Source organism: Mesoplodon mirus (assembly GCF_964341445.2).
Source record: "Mesoplodon mirus genome assembly, chromosome: 6".
In the NCBI taxonomy this organism is placed as follows: Eukaryota; Metazoa; Chordata; class Mammalia; order Artiodactyla; family Ziphiidae; genus Mesoplodon; species Mesoplodon mirus.
The window spans coordinates 72,687,353-72,700,873 of NC_138982.1; the positions used below are offsets into that span (position 1 = coordinate 72,687,353).

Sequence of the window (13,521 nt, forward strand, 5' to 3'; positions counted from 1 at the left end):
AGCCTACGAAAGCAGGAACATCACAAAATTCCCAGCCTGGAGCTTGGGTATTACCCACCCAAGCCTAGTGACGAGCCCTCACAGCGTCGCCCGGGCTTCAAAGGTTGAACCGTATTAACCTTCGGCAGTGAGGTCCGACCTAGAGGAATCCGCCATCACGTGGCCGCAGGGGCCCAATGACCGACGCCCACGCTTTCCAGGCCACTGCAAGTGCTCACAGAGCCGGAGCTCGCGCGACGCCCCGCCCCGGCCGCACGGTGCGCCCGCGTTAATCCTCCCATGAGGTCCCAGCCGTTGGGGCTGCGGGTTCCTACCGAGCATTGTTTCCGCACTTGGCCAGGAGAGCGTTTCCAAATTGGCTTGTTCTGGAGGCGGGCTGAGGACTCATTTGAGACTAGGACCACTTCCTGAAGCGCGAGACAGGAAGTTATCTGGTATCTCTGGAGTCCCGTGGGGAAAGTACCGGCTTCCGCATTGGTGACGGCTGGAGCAGGCGGTGGGTCGGCGGACTGGCTGTTTGGTCTCGCCGCAGCTAGGGGCCCATTTCCATCGCAGCACCACGGCCCCCTCCTCCAGCCCAGACCCCGGCGAGGCTTCCCGGGGGGCTCCTTCAGGCTCTTTGACGCCGCTCCAAGGGGCATCTACCTGGGCATCGCCTGGGCCTCCCGCCGGGAGACTGACTCCCGGCTTCAGCACTCAGGGCCACAGTAAGAGGTGCCCTTATCAATCCGCGACCTGCCCCCCTCCCTGAGCCATCGAGACCCTGGTCCAGAGCGACAGCCTTGGACCTGGGACTAGACGGATCCAAGACGCTAAGCCCTGGCCTCCTACAGACGGGGCTCTGCATCGTCTCTGATATGTCACCCACCATCTCCCACAAGGACAGCAGTCGGCAACGACGGCCAGGGACTTTTAACCACTCTCTAGATATGAAGAGCGGTCCTCTGCCGCCGGGCGCCTGGGATGATAATTATCCGAAGTTCGTTGGCGGGGAAGGGGACCAAGAAGCTCTTCTGCGGGATATCGGCGCTAGTGACTTCTCAAAACCCCCACGGAGCTGCCGGGCGGAATTAAGCAGCATCTTGCTGTTGCTCTTTCTTTACGTGCTTCAGGGCATTCCACTGGGCCTGGCGGGAAGCATCCCACTCATTTTACAGAGCAAAAATGTTAGCTATACGGATCAAGCTTTCTTCAGTTTTGTCTTTTGGCCCTTCAGTCTCAAATTGCTCTGGGCCCCGTTGGTTGATGCGGTTTACTTTAGGAACTTTGGTCGTCGCAAATCTTGGCTTGTCCCTACACAGTATATACTGGGACTCTTCATGATATATCTCTCCACTCAAGTGGACCATTTGCTCGGAAATACAGATGGCAAAACCCCCGATGTGGTTGCTCTCACTGTGACATTCTTTTTGTTTGAATTCCTGGCAGCTACTCAGGACATCGCTGTGGATGGTTGGGCGTTAACTATGTTATCCCGGGAAAACGTGGGTTATGCTTCTACTTGCAATTCAGTGGGCCAAACAGCCGGTTACTTTTTGGGCAATGTTTTGTTTTTGGCCCTTGAATCTGCCGACTTTTGTAACAAATATTTGCGGTTTCAACCTCAACCCAGGGGAATCGTTACTCTTTCAGGTAGTGTATTTAATTTATTATGCTGTTAGGTTTATTGTACGTTTATGAATCCTTTTGACAGTGTGTGTGGTGTTAGAAGGAACCATTATTGAATGTACTGGAAATCATTTTATGGGAGATAATCCGAGGTAAGTTTTCTGTTTTACTAAAATGAGCTTCAGCCACAATGATTACATTAGAGCAATCATAATTGATCAGTATTCTGAAGTAAGCAGGGGAAGGCAACCCATCCAGTAAACACTGTTGTGTCATAGCAAACAAAACTCTGAGTCTAGGGATACCTTGGCACTTGCCTAATAATACTCAGATGCACATTTGTTAGAAGACTGGCTAGTGTGAAGACATAAGCCCAGCCTTATTTCAGAATTTTCCTTTCGTCTTTTGTTAGACTGAGGTTTCTAGCTCCATGTTTTCTGGTCCATTTCTACCCCTACCCTTATACCAAGAGCCCTCATCTAGCCTTCTGGTGAATGGAACAGGGTTAATTCATTTAAACATTAATGAGCAGGCTAAGTGACAGGGTTCAAAGGGCCTCCTATGATTAAAGCCAAGTCCCGCCCACAAGAAGAACTTGCCAGAGTCAGGCTTGGCATTTGCTGTTGTTGAATTACAAGATTTCATGAAATGGGTAAATAGAGTTCCAGAATGCACAAAACACCAGGTGAAAATGCACTGAAGCAGCAAAGTACAGAAGGATACAAGACAGTACATACAATGTTCAGAGTGCCTGAAGCAGTCATTGTGGGGCCTGATTTTGGAAAATGATGCTGAAAGAAAGGTTGTGACCAAATTAAAGGTTGTTGACCAAATTCTTTAGTTGCTATGAGTAAGAGTTTGAAGTTTATCCCGTAGGAAATTGGGTGTAAATTCTACAGATTTCCCCCTCTTTCTGCATGAGCACAATACAAGGCCCGGTAAGGTTTTCTTATTTTTTGTTTTGTTCTGTTTTTTAACTTTCCTAACAACTGAGAAACAGTAAAATTACCAATATCAGGAATGACCAACACTGGGAATATAGTAGAATTCTTCATTCTGGTAGTGATGATCAATTTAGGTGACTGTCTCTTGAAGTTTAAACAGCTAAACTTTCTCTCATTTTCCTAGTACTAGGGGATTCCCAACAGGGTAAATGTCAGGGCAAGGTGTGTGGTGAGGGAAGTTTAAGGGCTATTCATAATATTCAGGGAAGGGAAGAAGGGATTCCCAACTGTATTACTGAAATCGTATACACCCCCTCCACACCCCTACACCCTGTAAGTGACCCCCTTGCTACCTCCTCAAACTGCCAGTGAGCCACTACTAATGAAATAATAGTTATACTTTTCCTCAGTTGGTTTATGGCCAAAAATAGTTGAGAGATATTGCTTTGCACCTAGACAGATTTGTCTCTGAGTGTTCTGGGGTCCCACTCCTGCTATATGGATAATTCTCTGTTTACAAATACCTCATGAATGCATCGTTGCTTTTTTATGTGTCTTGCTTTTCCTTTTTTACTGGGACTGTTCATATCACCAAAAAGGGATAATAGGATGATGTGTTACTTAACATGGGAAAGTCTCAATAAAGAAATCAAGATTGAAGAGACCATGGAAACTAAATTACTAAGTAAATTAGAGCTTTCTCATAAGTGTGATAAAAGAGTGATTAATAAAATATCATTCCAGAGAATGCCATTAACTGTTCCCCTATGGGAAAATCAAAATTGTGCCACTGGATTTTTATTTACACTGATTTATTATTTTGAATAGCTGTTTGTTCTGGAATTTGAACTTTGTTCTCCAGGAAATTGTAAAAATAGCTTACTTTTTAATAAGAGTTGAAGAGTCCTGCATTTTCATTCTCCTTTGTATGACTGTACATATCACATTTATAGGTTTTTTTTTTTTGGAACTTAGTATAACTAAGAGTAACCAGTGGCTTTGAGGAATTTAGAGAGCACAGAAAGAATCATGAAGGAAATACAGTTGCTTAGCTAATAAATGAAGAGGCAAACATTGAGGCAGATGTTTACAAAATGAGGAAATTAAAAAGAGGCATAATAATAATTATTATTATTATTATTTTCTTTTTTTGCGGTACGCGGGCCTCTCACTGTTGTGGCCTCTCCCGTTGCGGAGCACAGGCTCCAGACGCGCAGGCCCAGCGGCCACGGCTCACGGGCCCAGCCGCTCCCCGGCATGTGGGATCTTCCCGGACCGGGGCACGAACCCGCCTCCCCTGCATCGGCAGGCGGACTCTCAACCACTGCGCCACCAGTGAAGCCCGAGGCATAATTTTTTTTTTAAATTCTGAAATACGTTCTGTTATTAGCACTTTGTTTTGAGTTACAGATACATAGAGATAGAATATATTGAGAAAGAACAGTTTTTGCCATCTAGAAAGCAGTAATCTAAATAGTAAATTTAGAACAGGAAGGAGAGGATGAAAACACAGTCCCTTAGAAAGAAAACCTTGATTATGCTGAGATTGGCTTTTTGGTACCTTCAGGGATACAGAACAGTCCTTAACTCGGAGGTAGCCTTTTTTTGCTCCTGCCCCCTTGGTTTTCAAGGATCTTTAGTAGCAAAAAGAGATAACCTTTTAAGCTTCAAGCAATGTGAGAGTAACCCAGTAGAACACAGAGATTAGAACATAAAGTTTTATGCCTTGAAAAGATCATATATTTCAGTTCCTCATTCTTATTGATGAGGAAACTGATCAGGAAATTCTAACTGGCTAGTTAGAGGTAGAGATAGATATACCTACAGCTTAGGTTTCCTGACTCCTTATTTGGTGTTTTTCCTCCAGTTGGTAGGAAACTAGGAAAAACTTCAAAAAAAAAAAAAAAAAGCCTCAAAACCTGAATATAATATGTGCTGATTGGGCTTTTCTATAAGAGAAATCAGCACTCTGACTGCTGATGTCTAAAGCACATCAACATGCTCCCAGAATGCCAGAGGCCCAGAAGTTACAGACTAAGGGTTTCTTGTTGTTGTGTTGTTATTTTGATTTTAAAGTGACCCTGTCATTCATTTACTCAGCATTGAATGCCTGTTTGGTACTGGTCATGTGATAGGTGTTACAATTTGATGAATAAAACCTGGACATTCTCTGCTTGCAAGGAATTTATAGTCTATAGTGCAGGTTTGCAAACCAAAATGATGAGTTGATGCAGGACTGTAGGTATTGGAGGGGACAGTGATGACCTGAAAAACTCATGCCCTTTTAAAGGCAGGTAGCTTCATCTCCAATAAATTGTTCTCTTGTGGCAGTAGGATCCCAGGATTGCTAGATATTATGAGTATCAGGAGAAGCTGGAAATTCCGTTTTTATTTCCTCATTTTAAAAACATTTGCTATAATCATAAAATATGTCCTTAGGCCAGATCCAGCCTGCGAACTGGTAGTCGAGGCCTGCTCCTCTAGAAGTAGTGGTAGGGACTTCCCTGGTGGTTCAGGGGTTAAGACTCCATGCTTCCACTGCAGGAGCGCAGGTTCGATCCCTGGTCAGGGAACTAAGATCCCATATAACACGCATGGCATGGCCAAAAAAAAGGGAAAAAAAATAGAAGCAGTGGTAACAACAATGAATAGAAGTGATTGGCATGGGAGCAGTATATTTGGGTTTTGAGACAGGGAGCAGTATAGTCTGATAGTGGAGAAGAGGGCCAAATATGTTAGAGCTATGAATCTGTTTATCTATAGATAGGCCTGCACATATAGGAGTAAATCAGAGAAAAATGAAATGATGCTTTGAAAAAACAGATGCTCTAAGTATGAAGGTAATCAAACTGATGATAATAATAGTAAAAACATTATTTTTAAGACATTTATGCTTTGAGAGAGAGTGTGCTGAATTCTGACCACTAGACCACCAGGGAGACTCATGATATTCATGCTTTGAATTAGGAAGAGAGCAGGACCATTAATTCTGACTTAGTGACAAATTTCTTTGTCTTGCTTTCTGAAGCAGTACTCATTAATATATTTTACGTGATTAGAAATGCTATTTAGAATTTGGGCAGAACTAACTGACCCATTTCTAGATCAGTTATTCTTATGTAGGCTGTAATACATTCTTTAGCACCTAAATCTAGGCTTGAAACATTCCCTTACATTCTCAAAAGATAAAACTGTAGAGATAGAAAACAGATCAGTAGTTGCTAGGGGTTGTGGGTAAGAAGGTTACTATAAATAAATAGCATGAAGGAGTTTTGGGGGTGTTGAAACTGTTCTGTAATGATTTGAATTTATGCATGTGTTAAAATTCATAGAACTGTACACCAAAAAATTGTTTTACTGTATAATTACTTAAGATTTCTAAAAATTTAAAAAAGGAATCCATTACCTTACAAGTTAATCCCTGGGTAAATATCATACACAGTATATGATATACAGTCCGTCAGTTTCACTCTATTTTTGCCTTGAATGGAACAAATTCATAAATCTGGTGGATCTCACATCTCAGTATAGACAAAGGAAGAAGTGAACTTCTTTTCAAATGTTGGGGCCCTAGTAGTAAAGTGAGATAGCTGGGAATACTGGGGCTACTAGATTCAGGAGAGATTAAATATTAAAAACTGGGGACCATACCCCAGAAAGAAGGTTTAAAGCCTTTTTTCTTTTTAAAACAAAGCAAAGGAGAGATGGTACTGTATGCTTTCCTTGTCCAGTAAAGAACTGTAGAATAGCTTTTGTGGATGGGGTGCATAAAAGCCAATTTACAAAATACACTGTAAACCAAAAAAGTATTTGATTTTATTTGGCATATGTCTTACTCTGAATTTCACTTCTAATTTTATTGAAATTTATTTGGAGGCCATTAAATTAGCCTTTAGTATGTAAATTTATCAACAAAACAGTCAGAACCTCACTAATTACAAGCAGTCTCCTACTTTCATTTATAGTGTTCCTGAAAACTATAATTTAATTGGAGAAAGCAAAATATACTTACCTAATACAAGATGTTTTCCTAGAAAATTAAAAATGAAATATAGGGACTTTACTGGTAGCACAGCAGTTAAGAATCCGCCAGCCAATGCAGGGACACGGGTTCAAGCCCTGGTCCGGGAAGATCCCACATGCCGCGGAGCAATTAAGCCCATGCGCCACAACTACTGAGCCGCGCACCTAGAGTCCGAGCTCCGAAACAAGAGAAGCCACCGCATTGAGAAGCCCGTGCACCGCAACGAAGAGTAGCCCCCGCTCGCCGCAATTAGAGAAAGCTCTCACGCAGCAACGAAGACGCAACGCATCCAAAAATAAATAAATAAATAAATTTATTATTTTTTTAAATGAAAAATATAAAACCCCTGATTCCACCTGTTCTTTTAAATACAATTTTGGATAAATGTTGCATTTTATACATCTTTTTCATTCTTTTTATTATTTTATATTTTTTAATGTGGGGTTTTTATCTTACAATGTGTATATATATATCTTAGGTCACAAATACATATTTTTGTTTTTAATTTTTATTGAGGTATAGTCGATTTACAATGTTGTGTTAGTTTTAGGTGTACAGCAAAGTGAATCTGTTATACATATGCATATATCCACTCTTTTTTAGATTATTTTCCCACATAAGCCATGACAGTATTGAGTAGAGTTCCCTGTGCTATACAGTAGGTTCTTATTAGTTTTCTATTTTATATATATAGCATTGGTATGTGTCAATACAAGTATGTATTTTATATGTGAGTGTGCATGCTGAAACATTTATTAAGGATGGGGTGCATATTCAAAAAGCAAGATGTTTGTTTCATTACAGAATTTCTATTTCTTGGTTTGGCGTTATCTAAGAAAAATATTTTTAATTTAATTTTACCCCTTTTATTTATTTATTTATTTATGGCTGCATTGGGTCTTCATTGCTGCATGCGGGGTCTACTCGTTGCAGTGTGCGAGCTTCTCATTGCGGTGGCTTCTCGTTGTGGAGCACGGGCTCTAGGCACGCTGGCTTCAGCAGTCGTGGCATGTGGGCTCAGCAGTTGTGGCTCGCGGTCTCTAGAGCTCAGCTTTAGTAGTTGTGGCACATGGGCTTAGTTGCTCCACGGCATGTGGGAATCTTCCCAGACCAGGGATTGAACCCATGTCCCTTGCATTGGCAGGCTGATTCTTAACCACTGTGCCACCAGAGAAGTCCCTTCCCTTTACTTTTGAACACATGATAGCTGAAGTCCAATCATCATCAGTTAAGGCTACAGAATACATGATTCAAAACACCTAAAGATTTCTTTCTTTTTAGATATTTTATATTGTCTTGTATTTGAGACCTACATTTCTTATTCCTAGCACAGTCATAGAACTTTTGCATTCTTAAATTTTCCATTAGTTTTTAAAAACTTTATTTAAAAGTAATTATGGATTCATAGGAGGTTGCAGAGAAATGTTTAGAGAGGTCCCATGCACTCTTCCCCTAGCATCCATTGTTAAAATCTTATTACATAACCATAGTACAATATCAAAACCAAGAAATTGACATTGGTACAATCCATAGAGCTTATTTAGATTTCACTAGTTATACATATATTCATTTATGTGTGTATGTGTGTACCTCTGTGTAATTTTATCACGTGTAGCTTTATATAACCTCCACCACCACTATCAAAATACTCAACTGTACCATCACCACAAGACTCTTGTGTTGCCTCTTTACAGCTGTACCCATTTCCTCTTCTCCGTCCCTAATCCCTGGCAGCCACTCATCTGTTTTCCATCTTTATAATTATGTTATTTCAGAGATGTTACATAAATGAAATCATGCAGTATGTATCCTTTGGAGGTTGGCTCTTTTCACTCTGAATAATTTCTTTGAGGTTCATCCACGTTGTTGCATGGATCAATGATTTGTTCAGTCTTATTGCTGAGAAATATTCCATTTGTTAGACATACCACAGTATATTTTACCACTCATCCATTGAAGGCAATTTGAGTAGTTTCCAGTTTTTGGCTATTGCTATGTGAAAATAAGTCTTCATTTCTTTCAGATAAATGCCCAAGAGTACAAATGCTTGTTTATGTTAAGTGCATTTTTTACTTTTGAGAGCGACTGCCCAATTTTTTTCTGGAGTGGCTATGTTATTTTATCTTCCCACCAGCAATACGTGAGTGATCCAGTTTCTCTGCATCCTTGCCAGCATTTCATGTTACCATTATTTTTCATTTTAGCTATTCTGATGAACCTTGCATCTTCATGTGATAGTTTGGAATGCTCACTGTCAACTGTTTTATAAAAGTCTGAATTCAGCTTTCAGCTTACAGAAAGTGATTTAGGGGTGTCAGGATGTAGGTTGTACAAAAGCTGAATGCAAGAACCTCCTATCATAGCATCAGAGTAGAGATAATGTCATACATGTTTAATTAAAATGGATTTTGTGCTTGTCCTGAACATATTTTAAAAAATGGAAAGAGTGATTCATTTCCATCTATTCAGTGATACAGGCCCCAGATTTAGCATGAGGTGGGAGCATTGAATCTATTGGCCTCTCAGCTTCAGTCTTGCATCCTGGGCTGAGTTTAAGTCTAGTGTTTTGGGACAACAGGGATCTTGATAGTCAGACAGCTGCTTAATCTAGTGCTTGATTGAAGAAACCATTTCTTCTACCCCAGAGGAGAACCTGGCATTGTTGGAGTTAATGAAAAAGTATGTGATCTAAACATGGCACCTTCCTAAGGCGTTAGGAAAACCAAACGCTTAGGAAGCTTTCAAAATTAGCTTTGTATTTAGTCAATTTTTGCATTGCATGCTGTCTTTCAAAAATCTAATCCCCAAATAAGATACGACTATATTGTATTATAATCAAAACAGAATTTTCTGGGAGTGCTTCTCAGCATAATTTCGAGCAAATGCTTAAAAGGGAGAGATTTGTGACATAAAAGAAAATTCTGTTTCTTGCTAAGACTTAGCTGGAGACCCAGGGCCAGATACATTGTATATCTATTTCAGTTTCTTCCATTGTGAAAGAGCAGTGGACTGATGATAGGTGTCTAAATTCCCTTCATGCTCTAACTTGTGAAGTAGAGAAAGCTGTACTGAAAGCAAGATGAAAGGAAGGCCTGATGGTTATTTAGAACAGAAGCTGAAAGTTTGTTTTCCTGCGACTTCTGAAGGACTAAAGTTCATTTCCATAGTGTGAGAGTTAGAGAGAGAACCTGGCCTGAGCCAAGGATGGTTGTATCAGACAGTGCTTCTTAATTTTTCTACCTCTTCTGATGGTGGAAGAGAATGAACCTCTACCACGAAGGGTCTGGGGGCCTGGTCCAAAGCCTTGAAAGGTTGAAATTTTTTTGAAATCTAATGTTTTATCTTTAAAATTCATGGAAATTTTGCCTTCTCTATAATATATGTTTTTCATGAAAATGTTTCTTTCTAAGTTATTGAGTAAATGAACTGTTTAGGAAGATGGACCATGTTTGGTTTGCATACCCTATGGCATACTACCATATGGGGAGATGGAGGTGGGGAGGGGGGAATACAAGTAACCAGTTCAAAGAAGTATTCTTAAGTGTCTGTGTTCCAGACTTGGTGATTGGAGCTACAATAAGTACCTTTTTTCTCAGGTGTATCTGTTTAGTAGGAAGACAGCCTACTTGCAGTAGGTGTTTCTGAGCATCTGGGTAGTATAATGAAGAACATTCTTGTTTTAGAGTCAGATTGAGTTTGAATCCCACCTCTGGCACTTCCTGGTTTGTGATTCTCTTTCACTAAGTATAAAACAGGAATAATAATGCTTGTCTTGGAGAGTGAGTTTGAGGGTTATTGTCCTGTCCTGTGTTTTGCTTTGGCATAATAGGAGCTCAGGTGCTGGCTACTATATCCTTTTTGATTACTGGTGCATTGTTACATGCTCTTAATTTTTGCACTCATTGGAGCATTAGGTAAGATCTAGTAGCCCCTTCAGAATATTTAACTTGTCTTACAGGTCTTTGCACAAAATTGTGTTTAAGAAACTTGAACATCAGCTCTGACATCTTGATCATACATATATATGTCACAATGCTTTTGCAGATAAAATATATAAATCAGAATCAACTAAAATGTTAATAATGAAATATTTAGATTATTCTTGTTAATAATATCTTTACATTGGTTGGTATATCAGACAATGGTTGTTCTGTAGGATCCCAGCAGTATTAATAAACAATAGCCAATAGTCTAATAATAGTATTTATGGTAATGGCATTTATAAATCTTAATACATTTTCTGGCAGTGGTTTAAGCCTCTCTTTCTGAGCTATTACTTCATTCTTCAGTCTCTGTGAGCATTGGAAAGCCTTTGAATGAGGGCTCTGAATGACCTATTGTCACTACTTCTTTCTTTCGTACTGTTATCTTACCCTCAAAGCACAAATAAATTAGAAATAATCCTATCTGCAAACAATACTGAAACCTGTTTAACTTGTTCTTAATCTTTTTTCCCTTGGTACTGGTATCAAGGAGTTTAAATTCCAATGAAGATTTTGTTCATTAAAATTGGGAGAATAGGGAATTCCCTGGCTGTCCAGTGGTTAGGACTCTGTGCTTCCACTGCAGGGGGCATGGGTTTAATCCCTGGTCTGGGAGCTAAGATCCTGCAAGCCTTGTGGCGCAGCCAAAAAAAAAAAAAAAATGGGAGTGTATACTAAGCAAATTAAAAAATTTCTTTGCTGAAAGTAGTATATAACTGAAAACTTTTAATTTTCACTTAACTTTTTTTTTTCACTTAACGTTTTTTAAAAATTTATTCTTATTTATTTATTTTTGGCTCTGTTGGGTCTTCGTTGCTGCGTGCAGGCTTTCTCTAGTTATGTCGAGCGGGGGCTACTCTTTGTCCCAGTGCACGGGCTTCTCATTGTGGTAGCTTCTCTTGTTGCGGAGCACGGGCTCTAGGTGCACAAGCTTCAGTAGTTGTGGCACGTGGGCTCAGTCGTGGCTCGTGGGCTCTAGAGTGCAGGCTCAGTAGTTGTGGCGCATGGGCTTAGTTGCTCCACGGCATGTGGGATCTTCCTGGACCAGGGCTCAAACCCATGTACCCTGCGTTGGCAGGCGGATTGTTAACCACTGCGCCACCAGGGAAGCCCCTTGTGCTGGTGCTGCCAGCATCATGACAGAGGATCATACTGAGTATCGCTAGCCTGGGAAAAGATCAAAATTCAAAATTCGAAGTACAGTTTCTACTGAATGCCTGTCGCTTTCACACCATCATAAAGTTGAAAAATCAAGTGAGACCTTCATAAGTCAGGGACCATCTGTATAAATTTCACATTATGGAGAAAAGAATTCACCTCAGAATACAAATTTCTATATGTGTTTGAAGCAGTTTAGCGTCTTTAATTTGCAAAATTTGAACAGCAGAGCCTTGTTTTTGGTTAGGCTGTGGAGACTACATAATTAGCCAATTCTAATAGATTCTTAATTCAACATTAATTTTAAAGTCTTTATATAGGCACTGAAATAATGGAAGGAGTATGAATCTCAAATTCAGAACACTTAGGTTCAAGTTCTGCCTGTTAATAATTTGACTTTTGGCAAAGTTTTAAATATTCTGAGCTTTTCCTTGTCTCTGCATAGTATAATAATGCCTACTTTGCCTGTCTCACGTGTTTACTACAAAAATCAAATGAAATAACTTATAAGAAAGGAACATTTAAATACTAAGGTGAATTTGGTCTATGCATGAGGGAAGTTGATCTAAATGAATGATGCTGTCTGCCTCCATCGTAAGTGAGAGTTAAGCTGTAGTGACCCCGCACAGCAGCCGAGCAAGACTGAATACAGAGGGAAACCCTGACTCAAGAATGGTAGACCTTTTTTTGGAAAAAGGTGACTAGGCTTCATGAACAGTTAGTTATGCTGCATGAGCAATAAAATAAAAAGCAAACACATTTAAAACTGAATATGATTTTAGAATGTTAGAGCTAGAAAACATCTGGGATTTTCTAGGGAACTCATAGATGAAGAAACTGAGGGTTATCCACTAAGTTTTGGATTTTTAAAAAATAAATTTTATTAGAACAATGAAAAATAATACATGCAGATAACCATAGGATACGCACACAGGAATTAAAGGTAAATTTTATACTTTTCAATATGAAACAAAGTACATATCTCATGGAGATATATTTCTAGAAATGCCATGAAACAGTAGAGTAATAGTCTTGAAAATGAAAAGTATCGGAACATGTTATAGGAATTACTAAATAATAAAAAGGTTCAACTCCATTACATGTAGCATAAAATACAGGTATTGGAGAAAGTTTTATAGAGACAAAATAAGATGCATTTCTTAGGGTGGTTAAGAAGACACAGGTTTTTGAAATCAGTTGTATGAGGCACTGACTTAAAATGTAACATCAGGCAATGTAACCTCTCAGCCTGTTTCTTCATCTGAAGATTGGGGCTAGTAATAACTTCCCCTGTTGTACTGTTGTAGTAAAGGAAATGATATATGTAAGATGCTTAGCACATTTATGGCACATGGTATGCACTCAAGAAATGGTGCCTCTATTATTACTATTATTTTTAGCTGTTATGCAGAATCTTCCAGGACATTATTCACTCCCTCCGCTTAATTTGTTTGCAATAAGGGCTAACGGCCCAGGCATCTTTCACTGAAACAACCCAAATAGTACTCTTCATGTGTCTTTTTTGTGCATCTACAAGTACGAGAAAATTACTTATGTATCATAGTATTGAAAGAGAAGGTTATTCTTAAACAGATTAAAAACAAAGTTTAAAAACAAAAGGCAGAAAATCTAATGTAAATGATCATCTGTTTGTTGTTTAAGTTGTCAAAATTTAATAAAGAACTGAAATGGTTTAAGTGCTTAAGAAGCATGACTTAAGATGGATCTTATGGGATATGAAGATCATCTCCTGCCCTTAAGCAGTTTCCTTGAATAAAATGACACAGCAGATGTCACAGTTTGC

General features: G+C 39.6%; 1 protein-coding gene across 6 annotated transcripts in view; it reads left to right on the forward strand.

Annotated features, from left to right (window-relative positions):
- The first annotated feature begins 417 nt into the window (after positions 1–417).
- Positions 418–13,521, forward strand: part of SLC33A1 (solute carrier family 33 member 1) — a 42,423-nt gene continuing 29,319 nt past the window's right edge. For 4 of the 6 annotated variants that reach the window (XM_082624657.1, XM_082624658.1, XM_082624659.1 and 1 more), the window contains exon 1: positions 425–1,632. In XM_082624657.1, coding sequence (XP_082480783.1) covers positions 858–1,632 — 775 coding nt within the window. In that variant the 5' untranslated portion in view covers positions 425–857. Of the gene's footprint in view, positions 1,633–13,521 lie in introns of all 6 variants that reach the window. The other 2 variants (XM_082624660.1, XM_082624661.1) reach the window with 2 other exon arrangements.